At 40.9% G+C, this 19,812-nt stretch overlaps 1 protein-coding gene across 2 annotated transcripts in view; it reads right to left on the bottom strand.

The window, feature by feature from the left end:
- The window catches only part of EXOC6 (exocyst complex component 6), a 195,381-nt gene that overhangs the window by 69,025 nt on the left and 106,544 nt on the right, over positions 1-19,812 (bottom strand). For both annotated transcript variants that reach the window (XM_006147639.3, XM_014587534.2), the window contains exons 17-18: positions 19,288-19,422; positions 17,407-17,586 (exon numbers count right to left, since the gene is read on the bottom strand). In XM_006147639.3, the coding sequence (XP_006147701.1) occupies positions 17,407-17,586; positions 19,288-19,422 (315 nt within the window). The remainder of the gene's footprint in view (positions 1-17,406; positions 17,587-19,287; positions 19,423-19,812) is intronic.

The following is a 19,812-nucleotide window of genomic DNA, read 5'->3' as shown; positions in this document are numbered from 1 at the left end:
TGTTCCGCCACTGATTCCCCTGGGTGTTGAGCAGGAATACAACGTAGGTGGTGCATGCACGGTTGCCCAGAGTCGCAGGAGGAAGCTGGTTTGTGCTGTGTGGGAGTGACTGGAATTATTCCTAACTTTTCAAGTTACTTGATAACAGTAAATCGGGCAGCTAGGCATGTATTTAAATAAGGAAGTGGTATAATATCAAGGCCCCATAACTCTTCTCACTGGGCAAACGTAAGAACAGCAAGAGAAGTTAAAGACGGGCTGTAATTCCCTATGGTGACTGAGTGGGACGGAGAAGCGTGGGATTGAGAGGGAGTGGCCGGAGCATACCAAGAACCCGGTCAGCACCGCTGTCTGCCTACAGCACGGCCATGTCGATCTTTCCTCCCTTCCTCCTTTCACTCTCTTGCTTTATTTTGTGTTCCTCCCCCATGCCTAATGAGGTGCATCCTAATTTATGTAAGCATCCAGTTCAGAGCCACAGAGCCATATAATAATTAAATTTACTATTTTGCACCCCCCAGTATAGCTTAAAATTTCCAAAGAACTTGCCAGAATCACTGCCAGATTAGAGAGAAGTGGTTTCCACACAATCATTAGCAAACTGGAGAAAAGTCACCCATGCCAACTGGCTCTCTTCTATTCACACGTGGAGGTGGCTAACAGAAACACGGCCGTACACATCTTATCACAGGCTGAGCTGCACCAGGATTTCTAAAGTTTCAACCTCTGAGAATGACTGAGAGTCCAGGACAAGTGGGGCTGAGCTCACAAACAGCTGAACATGTTCTGTGAAACAAGTTATGATGGAGGAAAAATCACTCAGATTAAATGCACTCCAAGTCCCAAGCTCTCCAACTCAATGTGGCTCAGCGTTCTTCTGTTAGTTGGCATATATGAAGTAATCCTCCTTAAGATCTATGGTTTCAATGACATTTTATAGCATTTTCTGAAATAAATTATGTGACACTGCAGTATTCTCCAATTTGTGGATTCTCAAAAATTATGGTGTAAATTCTTCCTAAATAACAGAGCTCTTTTTATGTTTTGTTTATTTATCTTTTCCATAAAAGAGAGAGAGGACCTCCCTTCAATAGGGTCCACAGACCACAATCCACCTCAGCCCTGGCCAGCCCAGATCATAGGCATGCACACACACTGCCTGGCATGTACAGGGAGGCCCCGGGTGGGACGTGACCCCAGGTCTTCCCCGTGTGGGTCCACATGACAGAGCTCACGTTACCCTTCACCACCAGCTGACCCTAAAGAGGGCTTCCTGAAAGGGCTATTTCATAGGCCAGGCCCTAGATGGACCATGGGTGAGGTTTGGGTGGGGACTATTACAGTCACTTCCAGTTGAGGGGAACACCTGGGATGGGATTTTAAAAGAAATGAATCAAGATAAAGAAGATGTATATAAAAACAGAACATGACACTGAAAAGCCGGAGGGAGATCAGGGTAAACTGCTCCCCATTTGCTCACAGAAGCGACCGGCACACAGCATTCAACAACGCTCTGAGAGTGAAGAATAAGTCTTTACAAACAACGTCAGGAGACCTTTGCCAACTGTTCCTTCTGGTTTCCAAAGAACTGACAAAGGATTTTAATCTCAATGCTACCACCTACCACACTGATTCTCAAGACAGAGAGATCTGAAACAGGAGAGCTTTCCTACAATGCCTAAAGTCTCCTGAATGAAAGAAAAGGAGGTAATTAAAAAGCAGTCGTCCATCTTCTGAACTCCTCTCCTGGATTATGTAGTATCAGTCAGAACACGTTCCCTTCGCGGGACTTTACTCTGCAAAGTCTAATCTTTTCACATCTTTTACTTAATTTCATATATATATATATATATATATACACACACATATATATATAATTTACATTTAGTTCACTACATCGTTACAGTGTACGACATGCTTTCTCCTAGCATAAATACAGTGTGTATCTGACAAGACGAAGACATCACCATAAATATATGTTAGCATCAGCAAATAACTTTGCATTTCTGTGTCAATTAACTGTATAGTCTGTTCTCTTCCCTCCCTTGCCCTATTGCCCACCCCTGTGACTCCCTAATCTCGTCACTTTGGAGTGACAGCACCTCGCACAGTGCCGGTGGGGAGAATGTAGCAGCCCCGCAGCTGTCTTCTATCTCTACCTGACCTGCGCACATCCTGCACCGTCAGTGCACAGGGGCTGGGGCTGCTCTGCCTCTCCCTGAGCTCTGCTCTCGACCTCCGCCTCCTCTTCCCTGCCTACAGGGAAGGAAAAGGTAAACAAATAAAGGCTCCGAGCCTCATCAGACCTTGGTCTGCACAGGAAACTTCTGATTCCACAACTTTCTCTACCATCTTCTTCTTCCTCAAGGATTTGGTCTCCTTTTTGCTGTCTTTTTCTACTTCTAACAAAATATAATCTTAACTCAAATAACTCTCATGTATATTAGTCCCTTTTCTTCTTCCATTTCAATTTTTGCCCATTTTATTCAGAGGGGAAAAAATATCTTTTTTTTTTCTTTCTATCATGGAATACAGGTTAAAGAGGAAGATATTAGAACTTTGCCACTCCTATCTGCAAACACTCAAGAAATTTTCTTTTCTCTTCTTTCTTTATTGCCAGAGAGTGTGTGCACTCTCCAGAGAGAAAGTACCCCCCAACGGGACATGATCATACCACAATCCTTTTCCCTCAACTGCTGGATCTCATCAGGAGTTGGGACACACACTTATCTGATGTGTTGTTCAAGCTGGGGGCTGGGATTTGAACGTGGCTGGCCATGTGGGATCTGGCTCTCGTAACTGCTGCGCGAAGGGGCTGGCCCTTAAGTAACTTTCTAAAAGTGAACTCTCTGTTGCCTTCTGGTAACAAAACTGCCAGATGATGCACTTTCATTATTTTTCAGTGCTGAACCCTCCTGTTCAAGATACTATTCTGCTCACAGATAGCGCTGTTAAAGAGTGAGGTTATAAAATAAACATATAAGTCACATGTCTAAGTGTGTGCACCAACACCACACATATACATACATTTAGTCTATAGGCTGAGAAGAGTCTGATTATTTCCATTTGCAACTTTTTTTTTTTTTTAATTTGCTACAGGGAACATGCACTCACCAGGGAAAGACAGATAGAGACAAAGACAGAGACAGAAAGAAGGCATCCCTCAGAGGGGATAGTCACGCCATAGTCCCTTCTCCTCCACTCTCCTTTCAGGACTCTGGGTACCTATGCACACACACCTGGCAAGTGTTTCAAGCTGCCAGGTCTGGGACTCAGCTGCATACTTGGTCATGTGGGATCCAGCCACCTTGACCACCACATCAACCAGTTGGCCCCTACTCATTCTTGTTACTTACAAGTCATGTCTTATAGCTCTCTCTGAATCCACTATTTCCTGCTAAAACTCTCATGTTATTTTCTTTCTTTTTTTCTAGAGAGATTTTTGCTATAGGATGTGTGCGCTTGCCAGAGACACAAAGAGACAAAAAGTGAGAAGTTACCCCTCCCCGGGGGGGGGGATGGCCATGCCACAATCCCTTCTCCTACTGGGATTTTGGGCATGCATGCACACACATCCAGAGTGAGTTTGAAGCCGTTGGGTTTGGGACTTAAACCATAGTCGACTACATGGGAGTCCAGGAACGCAACTATTATGCCAGCTGCTGGTCCCATTTTTTTCTATTTTTTAAAAAGTGTATTCATTTCTCCTGTTTTCTGGCTGGAACCATGAAGGGCATTCAAGATTGGGTAAAGACGGTTCCTGCTGTGAGGGAAGCCACCAAGAGAAAGGTTCCTGCTGTGCTAGAAACCCTTAAGAAAAACTGAAGAAATTTTGCAGAGCTGACGATCAAGTGCCTAAGAAAGAAGTTGGCTCAAAAGAAAGGCAAGGAGGAAGCTTATCTATGAAAAAGCTCAGCACTATCATAAGAAATATAGACTAATGTACAGAACTGAGATTTGCATGGCCAGGATGGCAAGAAAAGCTGGTAACTTCTATGTACCTGCAGAACCCAAATTGGCGTTTGTCATCAGGATCAGAGGAATCAATGGAGTGAGTTCAAAGGTTTGAAAGGTGTTTCAACTTCCTCGTCGTTGTCAGACCTTCAATGGCACTTTGTTAAGCTCAACAAGGCCTCAATTAACATGCAGAGAACTGTGGAACCATATATTGCATAGGGGTACCCGAACCTGAAGTCAGTAAATGAACTGATCTACAAGCATGCTTATGGCAAAACCAATAAGAAGCGAATTGCTTTGACAGAAACTCTTTGATTAATTGATCTCTTGGTAAATTTGGCATCATCTGCATGGAGGATCTGATTCATGCGATCTAAACTGTTAGAAAAGGCTTCAAAGAAGCAAATAACTTCCTGTGGTCTTTCAAATTATCTTCTCCACAAGATAGAATGAAGAAAAAGACCACTCAATTTGTAGAAGGTGGAGATGCTGGCAACAGCGAAGACCAGATCAACAGACTTTTTAGAAGGATGAACTAAGAAACTGAGAAGGTTCATGTGTGACTAGCATGCTGGGCATTTGCTTTTCAATAATTTGAATAGTTGACATGTAAATATTTTCTCAAAAATATTTAAAACCATACTATTTCTGTTGTTGAAGTCACAAACAAAATTATACAAAATTATAAGAAATATTTTGAAATTTTGAAAGTTGTTTATTAACTTTCAAGAACTATGGAATATGAGTTAAAATTTTTTGATAAAGTAAAGTAAATGTGGAAAATGTAAAAATAAATTAAAATTCAAAAAACTATAAAATAATAATAATAACAAAGAAATGGTACTTCTCTGTTAAAAAAACTATTTTTTTTAGGTATTACTCTCAAAAACATATGTTTAAAGATTAAATAAATCATAATTTGGTGTTACGGGTTAAAAAAAAGAAGGATGAACTAACATATCCACCATGACTATTTTTGTAATCTGGTCAGTAAAGAGTAGCTGTTTTCAGACTGAAAAAAAAAGTTTATTCATTTATCTCTTTCAAGAGAGAGAGAGAAAAAGAAAGAGAAATGGAGAGACTGTACCCCCAATAGGGTCAAGATGCCGTCTACCTCAGCCTTTAATCAGCCTAATCCATGGGCAAGCGTGTGACCAGCATACCCAAAGAAGTCTCGGTACTTGAACCAGGAACCTTCTCATGAGGGACTGTCTCACAGAGCATGTTTTACAACTGTGCCATTGTCTGGCACCATCACGTTTTCTTCCAAAAGTCCTGCTATGATTTGGATCATGGTTTGTCCCCCAAAATTTCATGTTTTGAAATTTGACATTTGGAGATGGTGAAGTCTAGTGGGTAGTGATTGGTTCATGGAGATTGTATCATGGTGACAATACCCTCATGAATAAGTTAATGATGTTCACAAGATCCAGTGAGTTTCAGATCTCATGAAAAGAGGTCATTCCCCCTGGGGGGGACTTTCTCACTTTCCTTCACGATCTCTCTGTCTCTCTCCAGCAAGCACACATATCCTATAGCAGAAACCTCAAAAAATGAATAAAAAATTGAAACCATAAAAGAAAAAAAAAAAGGAATCTGAATAGATCTATGTCTACTAAAGTAACTGAATCAATAATGACCTCCCAACCAGAAAGCACCTTGCTCAGAGGGCTCTGAAAGAATAAGGCAGCAATGATGCCAGTTCTCCACAGAATCTTCCAGTGATCAGAGCAGGTGGAGTGCTTCCTGTCCAAGTCTAATACCAAAACCAAAGACAAGAAAAGCCACAAGTAAATACCATTTATGGACATAGATGTAAAAATCTTCAACCAAATTATCAGTTGATTGAATCCAGCCTGCACCAAAAAAATTATGCACCATAACTAAATGAGATTTATCTCAGTTATGCAAGGGTGATTCAACATTTGAAAATCAATGTGTATCATCAGATCACACTGAAGAAGAAAAGTAACATGATGCTGTAAGTAGATTTTTAAAAAGAGAAAATACAACTCTCATTCATGGTAAACACTCACAGCAGACAAGGGATAATAGGGGAATTTCTTCAACTTGATAAAGAAAAGGTATTCAAAATGTACAAGTAGCATCATACTTAATGGTGAGAGACGTGAAGCTTTCTATTAACATCAGAAACAAGGCAATTACATCCCCTCTCACCACTGGCTCTGAACATCCTACTGGAATCCTGGCCAATAGAGTAAGATAATAAAAAGAAAGAAAAATTATACAGTTTTATAAGGAAGAAATAAAACTGCCTCTGTTCACAGATGACATGCTCTTCTGTATAGAAAATCTGAAACAACAGCAACAAAGCTCTGGTGCCAGTAAGCAATTATAGCAAGGTCGAAGGGTACAATGTTAATGCGTAAAAGTAAAAAAATAGAATTTGAAGTGAAAAATACATTACCATTTATATTAACACTCCACCAATGAAATACTTGTGTATAAACCTAAGAAAGTATGTAGACAGACCAGCAGGTGGCATGGTGGATAGGGCACTGGACCTTCCCACATGGCCGACCGCAATTTGAGTCCCGAATCTGGGTGGCTTGCTTTCTCACTTTCTCTCTCTCTGCCTCTCTCTGGTCAAATTAAAATAAATGAATGAATAAATAAATCTTAAAAAAAAGAAAGTATGTATAAGCTGTATATGAGGAAAACTTCAAAACTCTAATGAAAGCTATCAAATAAGAACTAAATAAATGGAGAGAGATTCCAGGCTCATGGATTGGAAGGCTCAATATTATCAAGATGTCAGTTTTTCCCAGCTCAAACTATTGACTGAAAACTATACCAATCAAAACCTCGGCAAGTTATTTTGATGGATAAGGACAAACTGATTCTAGGGTTTATATGGACAAGCAGAAGACTCAGAATAGCCAACTCAGTAATGGGAAAAGAAAGTCAGAGGACTGACACTACCTGACGTCAAGACTGTATACAATATGAGAACTCATCGTAAGAGAGGAAGGAGGCAAGCTGCTGACTCCTCTCTGCATGTGCCTGCCAAGCTCAGTGCTTCTGTCAGCTCGGCCATCTGTGGGCCTAGGCCTTTGGACTTCCCAGCCACAGAATCTCGAGTTTATAAATAAAGCTCTTTCTTCTTTCTGAAAGTAGGGATTTCTGTTAGCAATGTATAAAACAACCAAGACAAGCCCATCCATTACTACTACTTCCACTTTAACCCTGACCAAGAGCAATTGAAATGTTGTCTTCCACAATGCTTGATGGCAGAAAACGACACACACATGAGAATGCTATAAGTGCACATGAGACCTAATATGAAATTAAACTTCTCACCAATATTAGCATTTAGTTAACTGAGACATCAGTTTAATAAATGCCTCGAAAGATCAAAGTTATGTCCATTTCCAACTAAGATTTGTGGGGTTTTTTTGAAGTTAACGTCTAGCAGTGAAAAATCACCTGCTTTACAGCATTAAGAAAAAACAAGAATATAAATCTTATGTCAAAAGGTGACCTTTGACTGCTTTCAACTTTTCTTTCCCATTCTTTCTCCAAGTTCTTGAACTCTCTCTAATGGAACGATACACTGTCAGTGGTGAGTTTGTCTTGATTTTTGTGTACCTAGAATTAACTCATTATAAGAATATGGAAATGGGGGATCAGCAGTTAGCGTAATGGCTATGTCACTGAACTCCTAGGTAGTCGACTGTGGTTCGAGTCCTGGACCCGGTGGCTTAAACTCACACTGGGCTCGGGACACAGCAGGTAGCGTAATGGCTATGTCGCTGGACTCCCACGTAGTCAGCCGCAGTTCGCATCCCGAACCCAGTGGCTTAAAACTCACACCGGGCGCGTGTGCGTGCGTGCCCAAGATCCCGAGAGGAGAATGAAGGAGAAGGTATTGCAGCATGACCATCCCCCTTGGGGGGGTGATTTCTCGCTTTCTGTCTCTATGTCTCTGTCTGTCTGGCGAGCGCACGCGCCCTATGGCAAAAACCTCTCCAAAAAAAAAAAAACCTCACAACCGGGCACGTGTGCGTGCGTGCCCAAGATCCCAAGAGAAGAATGGAGGAGAAGGGACTGTGGCGTGGCCAATTCCCCGGTGGGTGATTTCTTGCTTTCTCTCTCTTTGTCTCTCTGTCTTTCTGGTGAGTGCACGCACCCTATAGCAAAAATAAGTAAATAAATAACAAAACCTCTCAAAAGAAAAAAAATATATAGAAATGGATATCAAAACATGTCATAGAGGGTTAGCCCCACAGCACAGTGGCAGGACTCCGCACAAACGAAGTCAAATCCCATGTGACATTTAGGGTTTGAGTCCTAGCACATGCTCAGGAACATGACAGGATGGAGAACTGGAAAAACAAGGGTTGCTGCATAACTCGACCCTACTCACGGTGCCTGCATGCACACATGTACACAATATCTCTGGTGTGCACAAGTGCCATCTAGCATTAAAAAAAAAAAAAAAAAAAAAAAAAGAACAGGGGGGCCCACAGGCAGAAAAAAGGTACAGGGGGCCAGCAGGTAGCATGGTGGCTAAAGGCGCTGGATTCCCATGTGGCCGACTATGGTTTGAGTCCCAGACCTGGTGGCTTGCTTTCTCACTTTCCCTTCCTCTCTGTCTCTGTCTGGTCAAATGAAATAACAATAATAATAATAACAAATGGAATTAAATAAATGAATAATTCTTTTTTGTTAAAAAAAGGCACAGAAATACCTCATTGAGTACCATGGAAAGAACTGCCCTATGTAAGTAACTTTTCAAAATACTGGATAATCAAGTGCCAAACTTGCAAAATTTCTGATGCAAATTTTTCTAAAACTGATTCCAAAATTTGTTGTCTTCTTAAACTGGGGACAATAAACTATTTTAATTTTTTGATGGCAGGTTCAGTCTGACTTCTGAACCTCATCTGTAGTTTGAATACATGTATATGATTTATCAGCCAGAAATCTAGTAAGCTTAGTAAGTACTTAATAATTAGCTAATGAGTGACAAGATCAAGTGGAAGCCTAAGAGTTTGTCTCTTCAATAAGACAAAATATTTGTCCTTTAGTGATAGGAATTTGCGACAGTTATTTTGGTACTAAAGGGTCTTTTGTTTCTATCACTATTGAATTTACAGTTGATTCTAGAGAGCTGTGGTTTTTGTTACTGTGTGGTTCTTTCATGGAGGTGTGCAAGAACTGAGTAAACACAAGTATTTCTAGTAAGCGACATCATCTAACTACAGAACTCTCACAGAGACATTTTCCAGATTTTTGCCTACAAATAACAGATTGCAAACTTTCACTTTAAATCCAGAAAGTATTCTACATTTGACAAATTTCAATTTGGGGGCAGTATACTTTTTGTACAAAGAAAGTGACCTTTGTCACATTGGGTCCATTTCTTCACTATTTCTCTCATATTTACTTTAAAAATATTTATCAAGAATTTACTCTGTAGGGGCCACCAGATGGCACAATGGTTAAAGCACTAGACTCCCACGTGGTCGACAGCAGTTTATTCCTAGACCCAGCAGCTTGAAACTCATGCCGGGCACATGCACGTGGTGTGCCCAAAATCCTGAGGAGAAAAGGGATTGTAGTATGGCCATCCCCATGGGGGGCGGGTGGTGATTTCTCACCTTCTGTCTCTTTCTATCTCCAGCAAACACATGAGTCCCAGAGCAAAAAAAAAAAATAATCTCTAAAAAGAGTACTCTGTATATGATGCCGTATTCAGTGCTACAGAAAATATAAAGACAAGTACAGAGAGTTCCTGAATAAGGAATTTTCATTCTAATGGGGCAGGGGCCAGCAGATGACGTAGTGGTTGAGGCACTGACTCCCACATGGCTGACTGTGTCTGAGTCCTGGGCCTGGCGGCTTGCTTTCTCTGCCTCTCTCTCTCTCTGGCTCTCTCTGGTGAGCACATGCACTCTATAGCAAAACAATACCAAAACTAATGATAAAAAATCATTCTTTTCTTTTAATTTATTTATCATCATAATCTTGTATATATTACATTGAATCACATATAACTTTACAGTGTATCACATTTCTTTTTCCAGAAGGAATACCATGCATAAAAAATAATTCTTTAAAAAAATTCTAATGGGGAAAGAAGGCAAGTCTACAGACAGCAATAGCATGAGACAAAATAGAAAAAGCCCATAAATAGGGACAAGATGGGACCAGCAGTTGGCATAATGGCTACGTTGCTGGACTCCCAAGTAGTCAACTGCGATTCGAGTCCCGGACCCAGTGGCTTAAACTCACGCAGGGCACATGTGCGTGTGTGCCAAAGATCCCAAGAGGAGAATGGAGGAGAAGAGAAAGTGAGAAAATAAGCCACCAGATCTGGGACTCAAACTGCAGTCGACCATGTGGAAGTCCAGAGCTTCAACTATCATGCCACCTGCTGGCCCTACTTATTAGTTCTTACTCTAGCTTCAAGAGTTCACAACTGAAGGTGAAAAAATTCAATACAGCAATAAGTAAAATATGATAGAGCCATAAAAATGTGCTAAGGCAATTCAGGAGAACAATACAGGGCTGAGGTAGGGGGAAAACCACAACATTAATACTGGGCCATAAAGCACACTGGATCGTACAGTGGATTAGATGTCTCTAAGTAGAGTTCTGGATATGGGTTGTAGAGTCTTAGAAGGAAGTAATAATAGAGGCCAGCAGATGGCGTGGCGGTTAAGGTACTGAACTCCCACATGGCCAACCACAATTCAGGTCCTGGACTCGGCAGCTTGAGAAACACGCTGGGCATATGTGTGTGCATGCCCAAAATCCCAGGAGGAGAAGGAAGTATGGCCATCCCCCCCCCGGGGGGGGGTGTCTTTCTTTCCCTCTCTCTGGCCCTCTCTGTCTCTCTCTGGTGAGCTCACATGCCCTGTGGCAAAAATCTTAAAAAAAAAAAAAAAAAAAGAGGAAGTTATAATAACAAACAGTATTTTTTAGTATTTGTTATATGCCAGGTACTTTTAAAAATATGCTGTCTAGGGGCCGGCAGGTGGCATGGTGGTTAAAGGTGCTGGACTCCCACATGGCCGACCACGGTCTGAGTCCTGGACCTGGCAGCTTGCTTTCTCCCTTTCCCTTTCCTCCTCTCTCTGTCTCTCTCTGGTCAAATCAAATAATAATAAACAACAAATGGAGTTAAATAAATTAATAATTATTTTAAAAATATGTCATCTATACTCTCATTTAACCTTTACAAAATCTGTGAGGTATATGCACTCTTTGGTACCATTTTAGATGAGGAAAGACCACGTGGGCTTTCAAATGCACTGCACTCACCACAGACGCACCCTCACGTTAACTTTCACTATCCAGTCCCAAAGATTCTTGACTGCTTCACCAAAACAGCTAATATTACCTTCAAACTTAGGTTTCCACGAATTACAAATACCTTGATATTTAGAATTTAATTTAACTGCCCAAGCAGAGAAAAATAAGCCTGCCGGAAGTTCATTATTTTCTACCTTGCGGAAGTAGCTGTGTGATCACTGTCGTTATCTGAGAAGGAAGCTGGCAAGGCAGTGGAGGAAGGAGGAGGCAGCATCCCAACAGCTGCATTCCAGTGCAGAAGCCCAGCAAAGACAAGGCTTCCGGTCACAAAGGACTCCTCTCAACGTGGACTCTGACAGCATAGGTCACGTGCTGAGGGCCCTCAAAAGAAGAAACCACGATCTCACGGCTAGCTTCTTTCCTGCTCAATCTTAGGTGAAGAATTCTGGGTAAAATGTCCCTAGGTTGTGCATAAATATTCCCAATCAGGAATTTCTAAACTCAGGGGAAAATTCTATCCAAAAGAGGGCATTTACACAGTGAGCTCACACCAGCTCTCCAGGCCCTTTGTTTAAAAGCAAAGGAAAATGAAGGATCATCACACGGTAGAAAAGAACAGGATACAAGAGAGTAGGGAAAATACAGAAACAAAAACTGATTCCAGGGTAACATAGATAACTCAAGAAACAGGAAACATTTGTAAAGAACCTGCTAAGGACCAGCAGATGGCATAATGATTTCACTGCTGGACTCATAGTAGACCACAGTTCAAGTCCCAGACCCGGTGGCTTAAAACTCATGCGGGGCACGTGTGTGCATGCCCAAAATCCCGAGAGGAGAATAGAGGGGAAGGGATTGCGGCGTGGCCATCCCCCCTGGGGGGTGATTTCTCGCTTTCTGTCTCTGTGTCTCTCTCTGTCTTTCTGGCGAGCGCACATACACTATAGCAAAATCCTCTCAAAAAAAATTAATTAATTAAAAAAAGAAGAAGAAAAAGACTACAAAACCAAAAGCAATTCCTTAGAAATTAAAAACATGATTAATATAGATGGACTGAAAAATAAAATTGAGAAAATATTCAAAAACATAGAATGAAAGATTATAGAAAGAGAAAAGAAAGGATCAAAGACATCAAAGTCCAATATGGGAACTCCGCATTTAACTAATGAGAGTCCAAGAAAGAGAGAATAGAAAAATGGAAAGAACAAAGTTATTATTAATAATAATGATGATGATGATGGAGAATTTCCCTGCTCTGAAAGAAGACAGAAAATTTTTGAAAGTGGTTACTGGTAAGATCAGCAGATGGCATAATGGTTACATTCCTGGACTCCCACATAGATGACTTGTCTGTGGTTCAAGTCCCAGACCCAGCAGCTTAAAACTCCTGCCAGGTACCTGTACGTGCATACTCAAAATCCTGAGAGGAGAATGGAGAAGAGACTGTGGCGCAGCCATCCCCTTGAGGGGTGATTTCTCGCTTTCTGTCTCTCTGTCTCTCTGGCGAGCACATGTGCCCTATAGCAAAAAGTCTCTCTTCTATGAAAAACTAAAAAAGAAAGGGGTCACTGGGTAGAGAGCAAAATGAATAAAATAAAGGCCAACACCTCCACACATTTTTTTAATATCTCTTAATATTACGGATTTAAACAAATCCTGTGCTGGCCTCATAGCCTAATGGTTAAGGAAAGCCATTCGCTCAGGAGTACCACAGTCCGAGCCTCGGCCACAGCGATCTGAAAAACACCCCAGGTGTATGTGCATGTGCTGTGGGCCCCAAATCCCAACAGGCCGGAGAAATGGAGCAGGGACTGCAGCTTGACCAAGCCCCGCTTTCGCCCTGTCTCTCTCTGGAGAACACCAGCACTCCCTGGCAATTTTTAAAAACCCTAACATCTAGGTGCCAAGGCAATGGAGGAAAAAGGAATTCAACCTAAAATCACATAACCAGTCAAACGATCAGTCAAGCATGAGAACAGAACACAGCCTTTTCTGATAAGCAAGGATTTTAGTCTGGGAGGAAATTACTGAGGAGGTTTTTGAGGCAGTTCAGTAAAATCAAACAGTAAAGCAAAATCCAAACCAAAACACACAAAAAAAATCCACAGAGTCCAGGAAAGCAGTCCCCAGCCTAGAGGAGCAGAGACCTCGAGCTCAGGATAGCAGCCTTGCAGTAATTCTCAAAAGCAATAGATTAGAGGCCTCTGAAGAGAGGCCACTGGGAAAGAAGGCATTCTGCAAGTAGCAGGAAGAAAAGGGAGCTAGGAACACTTTGCTACGACGAGGCTTTAATACTGACTTACTGACAAAGAGGAAACTCACGAAGTCAACTAAACTGTGATATAATTTCAGTAAATAATGGGGTATAATAAAATAAATCTATCTGGCTATGATGGTAGAAATAATCTTCACAGGCCAGCTGGTGGTGTGGTGATTGAGGCAGCAGGATCCCACATGCCCGACTGTGTGGTTCGCGTCCCAGACGTGATAGCTTAAAAAACAGGCTGGGTGTGTGTATGTGCGTGCCCAAAACCCTGAAAGGAGAGAAGGAAGAGAAGGGATTGCAGCATGACTATCCCCACAGGGGTGCTTGCTCACAGTCTCTCTTTCTTCAGGAAGCGCATGCACCCTTTAGCAAAACTTAAATTAAAAAAGGGAATAATCTCCTTCAAGTACCCAAAATTTAAGATATCAGAATTAAGGGGACCAGCAGGTGGCATGGTCCCTTAGCTGTATTTTCTAGTAGAAAAAAAGAAAAAGAACATTAGAAACAAGAAATATTGCATAAACATTTGAAAAAGTAAAATTTGCTGATCTCCAAGGCTACTAATTTAGTGATAAAATAATATTATTTTTATATATTAATCAGATTTCACTGGCCTTAGCTTGCATCTGTTAGCCACTGTAAGCACTGCTACTCGAGCTGTAATTACTATCCAGATCAATATGCTTTGCAGTAAGTGCCTCTCACTAGTAATAAAGAACTTGTTTTGAATGGCCGTATCATGCTGGGCACCGCAGTACACCCAGGGTGTGTGGGAAGCTGAGACAGGAGGAGCATAGTGAGAGCCTGTCTTTAAAAAGTTCATGGAAAAAATAGAATTAAAGTACAAGTTTATTTTGGTACCAAAAAAACTGTGAAATTCATAGTTTTTTCATAATATGTATTTTCCATGAACTCTTTGAGACCCTCCCCCCTTGTATAATGCAAAAGGACAGAACTGAAAACTAAAAATATTAAGCTAAAAAGTGGGCAGAAATATAACAAGAATAAAGGTAAAAAGACATTACAATGAAATAATACTATAAAAGATATCAAAACTGTAACAGAGGAAAAAGAGAAGAAAAGACAAAACTCACATTTATTAATAGTCCCTACTTCGTGACAAGCACCTGCCAGACAACTTCTTTATACACTATTTTAATTTATCTCATGACAGTCCTTTGAGAAAAATGGATTATACACACTACGAAGAGAAGAGGCTCAGAGAGGTTAAGTAACTTGCCAGGACACCACAGCTAGTAAACAATCTATGCCGACTTCAAACTTAAGTCTTTCGAACCCCAGAGCCCATCTAGTGCACAGCCTCACCTTGGCACTCAGGTCCTCGTAAACAACGAAAGATAAATGGGGTCAATTTTCACTGAGTCATAAAAAGGCAAGTTCCCTGGAGGCAGATAATACATTCAGCAGGGCCGCTAAAGATTTGGAGCAATGAGGAAACGGCTGTTAGTACCGTAAATACTACTTAGCTTGCTGTTAACTCCTGTCTGGAAGAGAGTCTGGCTTCTCTGCTCCAGCACAGGCAACTGCAGGTGAACAGGTCGTTTAACTCGAGGCAAGGAAGCTCTTAGCTTCTCTCTCCCCTGCATCGGCCTGCAGGTAAGGGCAGTAATACACTGGCTCTCCCATCTAACCTGATATAACCCTGGCATCTAAAGAGGGCGTTACTAGTGGCTCTCCAAATCCTTCAGCTCCTGGGCTACCACACGGTCTGTGAGAATGACAGAATTCTTCCCCTGGGCTTCAGCAAAGCCACCATTTTCTGGGACCAGGTGGTGGCATGGTGGTAACGCAGCTGGACTCATGGGAAAGGTCCTGGGTTTATGGTCTGGGACCTCTCTGAGCACACTGGGAGCACATGATCTGGGCCAGCTGAGACGGGGATGGATGGCCACATGAAGACCATGATGGGGATGCCTCTCTCTCTCTCTCATGGAAGAAATAAACTTAAAAAAATAATTATCCATTCATTTCTATCATGCTCCTACTCTGTTCACAGAGAACAAAAAAACTATTGGAGCGTTTGGAAAGTCATGACTCATGTTGGCATAGGAAAACACGTCATGACTTCCCTGATGACCTAATATTTTTCCTTTCAAACACGGGAGAGGGTTAGAGGCAGCTGTGTAAGTTCCAGATTAAATATTTTATTTTATGTCCAGCTATATTTATCATAGGTCAAATGTCTTCCTATTTTATTTGTACAAAAACTACTCAATTCGAGACCCGCAGATGACATAATGGTTACGTTACATCACTAGACTGCCGTATAGTCAACTTTGAGTCCCAAAACCAGTGACTTAAAACTCACACAGGGCACATGTGCATGCCCAAGGTCCCAAGGCGAGAATGGAGGAGAAAGAACTGTGGAGTGGCCAACATTCAGGGGGTGATTTCTTGTTTTCTGTATCTCTGTCTTTCTCTGTCTCTCCAGCAAGTACAAGCACCTTACGACAACAATCTCTTTTAAAAAATCACACACACACACACACATATATATAATATATATGTATGTATGTGTATGCGTGTGTGTGTATATATATGTGTGTGTGTGTGTGTGTCGTAAACAACGAAAGATAAATGGGGTCAATTTTCACTGAGTCATAAAAAGGCAAGTTCCCTGGAGGCAGATAATACATTCAGCAGGGCCGCTAAAGATTTGGAGCAATGAGGAAACGGCTGTTAGTACCGTAAATACTACTTAGCTTGCTGTTAACTCCTGTCTGGAAGAGAGTCTGGCTTCTCTGCTCCAGCACAGGCAACTGCAGGTGAACAGGTCGTTTAACTCGAGGCAAGGAAGCTCTTAGCTTCTCTCTCCCCTGCATCGGCCTGCAGGTAAGGGCAGTAATACACTGGCTCTCCCATCTAACCTGATATAACCCTGGCATCTAAAGAGGGCGTTACTAGTGGCTCTCCAAATCCTTCAGCTCCTGGGCTACCACACGGTCTGTGAGAATGACAGAATTCTTCCCCTGGGCTTCAGCAAAGCCACCATTTTCTGGGACCAGGTGGTGGCATGGTGGTAACGCAGCTGGACTCATGGGAAAGGTCCTGGGTTTATGGTCTGGGACCTCTCTGAGCACACTGGGAGCACATGATCTGGGCCAGCTGAGACGGGGATGGATGGCCACATGAAGACCATGATGGGGATGCCTCTCTCTCTCTCTCATGGAAGAAATAAACTTAAAAAAATAATTATCCATTCATTTCTATCATGCTCCTACTCTGTTCACAGAGAACAAAAAAACTATTGGAGCGTTTGGAAAGTCATGACTCATGTTGGCATAGGAAAACACGTCATGACTTCCCTGATGACCTAATATTTTTCCTTTCAAACACGGGAGAGGGTTAGAGGCAGCTGTGTAAGTTCCAGATTAAATATTTTATTTTATGTCCAGCTATATTTATCATAGGTCAAATGTCTTCCTATTTTATTTGTACAAAAACTACTCAATTCGAGACCCGCAGATGACATAATGGTTACGTTACATCACTAGACTGCCGTATAGTCAACTTTGAGTCCCAAAACCAGTGACTTAAAACTCACACAGGGCACATGTGCATGCCCAAGGTCCCAAGGCGAGAATGGAGGAGAAAGAACTGTGGAGTGGCCAACATTCAGGGGGTGATTTCTTGTTTTCTGTATCTCTGTCTTTCTCTGTCTCTCCAGCAAGTACAAGCACCTTACGACAACAATCTCTTTTAAAAAATCACACACACACACACACATATATATAATATATATGTATGTATGTGTATGCGTGTGTGTGTATATATATGTGTGTGTGTGTGTGTGTGTATATATATGTGTGTGTGTGTGTGTGTATATATATATATATATATATACAATTGTATCACAATTTTTTTACTTATTTCATACTTACAGGTAAATGAGTAAACACTTGAAAGATGCTTCTCAAAAAATTAATAAGATCCATTAAGTAACCACTCGCTCTTCCATCTGGCTCAGCCATTGTCCAGTCATAATCAGCAAGCTGGACAAATTCGTCAATTTTGTGATTAAGCTTGGTATATATTTCTCCTTCTGCGGCATGTCGAGCATCCTGACGGGACAAAATAACAGCAGGAAAACAACTACAGAGCAGACCATGAAACAAGCTGTCTTAAAATTCTAGATGTTATTTTATGTTTTTCTTTGGTCTAACATTTCTGTCATTTATCTGAAGTCTGCGAACTCCGCTAGCTTTGCTTTGTGTGCACTTTTTGCTGTTAGCTCTCTTGAACGAACTAAACGTCACATCTTTTCTTCCTTCTTTTCCAACCTCACAAACCACCTTTCTCGTCTGTCTGTGATATGATACAAGATGTCCTGACTTGTTACAATTCTAAGACCCTTGGGAGAAACAGAAGTAGAAGAACTCAGCTGTCAAGAACTCAGAAAACTACCCCTCTCCAGGGACTCCCTAAGGAAATTAAGTTAGACCATCACAGAAAAAATGAATGGCTATTGGTGCTTTGAGTTTAACACGTAAGTTAGGACGGGGAGAGAAAGAGATAGCTAACTTCCCTGAGGAGAAGAGAAATGGTGGGAGTGACTTTAGCAAAAACAACAGAGTAAAGACGTCCAAACATTCTCTACTCCATAAAAACGTACCGTCCAGGAAAGCAGATGGTGTGATGGTTAAGGTGCTACATTCCCATATGGCTGACTGCCGTAAGAGTCCCGGATCCAGCAGCCTGAAGATTATGCTGGGCACATGTGCATGCATGTCCAAACTCCCGAGGGGAGGATGGAGAAGAAGGGACTGTGGCATGACCATTCCACCCGAGGGGTGATTTCTCATTTTCCATCCCTCTGTGGTTATGTGTCTCCCTTTTGCAAGTGCACGTACCCTATGGCAAAAAACTAAAAAAGAAAAGAAAGCTATCAAAAATTGTTAAAACCAACATTTTCATACATTCTGGAAATTAACCCCAAAGTCCTAGTGTTTTTCTTTTTTTCAAGAAAAACAATTGAATCTTGGTAAGAAAGATCTGAGATTTGAACCACGCAGTTGGCCATGGGGGATCCAGTGTCTTAACCACCACACTACCTGCTGGTCTGAGAACTGTTTTTAGCAGAAAACTTTTAGAAAGGGCTATAGGTTAAACTACCAAGCCCATTTTATAGACAAGGGATCAAATAAATAGTTTATTATTAGTTTAACAAAATATTCAATGAAAGATTTATATTACTAGACCATGCCAGTGTCTTATCTACCTGACTCCAAATCAAGAAGTGAAAAAAAACTTATAAAACAAATTTATGAAATTATTTAATCTTGTAATCTGCTTAAAACAAGCATTGACTTAATCTTTCTGTATATCCCTTATGTTTTTATCCAGAAAAAAAAGGATCGATGATATGTCATAATATTTATGCTTCTTTAGATCAAAGACAATAAAAGTTGAAAGCAAGTCTGACACTTATTTAATTTGAGTTATGTTTTCAACTTCAACTTTTCATATAAAAATAATTATTAACCTGTGAGACATAAGAGGAATTCAATTCTACTAAGTCAGCACTATTACCATCATTAAAACATAAAAAAAGGTAGAAAATAAATCTACTTTCTCCATTTTAATTAGACATTTAAAATGCCACAAGGGAGCTGACATTTATCTGTTTGCTGTTGACAATGATTACTTTTAATTTCAACTTTTAGGCATAGAATGGAATCATGCACATAATAAAAATTGCCTTAGTTTTCAATGTTGGTTTTACAGAGATGAAAATGAAAACTTTTGGTCAGAGTTTTCCATACCTTAAAAGTAGAAAGTCCATAAAGTCTTGTAGTATGAACAGTTTCTTGAGAAATATTTGTAATGTTGGTTATAAAGTCTTCGAGGTATTTACAAGCTTGTTCCAGGTGTGTTGTGTTTATAATGATTTGGACTAGCTGGAAAGCAAAAACGACACCCGTTCAACGCAGGCTACATTTATGGAGAACCACTACAGTATTACTCCCAGCAACCGTATCATCTCCACAAAATTATAGCATTACAGGATACAAACAACTACCCGATTTCAAAATCCTGCTGCAAATACTGCTTATAAACACTCACACTGCTAAAAATATATGTACATATAACAAGAGTCTAATCATCAATTATTTTAAAATAACTTTTTTACATACTTTTCAAATCTTACACATTAAGCCAGTTGTGAAAATGAGGATTTTTGACTTTTTATGTAAAGTCTGGCAAACAGAAATCCAAACATATGTTCTGACATCTTCAACTATCTACTATTCCCCATGTAAACCCCTTTCCTTCACATTTCTTGAATT

This window comes from Tupaia chinensis, unplaced genomic scaffold (genome assembly GCF_000334495.1).
Source record: "Tupaia chinensis unplaced genomic scaffold, TupChi_1.0 Scaffold000217_1, whole genome shotgun sequence".
Classification (NCBI taxonomy): domain Eukaryota; kingdom Metazoa; phylum Chordata; class Mammalia; order Scandentia; family Tupaiidae; genus Tupaia; species Tupaia belangeri.
Note: the sequence above shows the minus strand (reverse complement) of the source record. Positions and strands in the feature narration are given on the sequence as shown.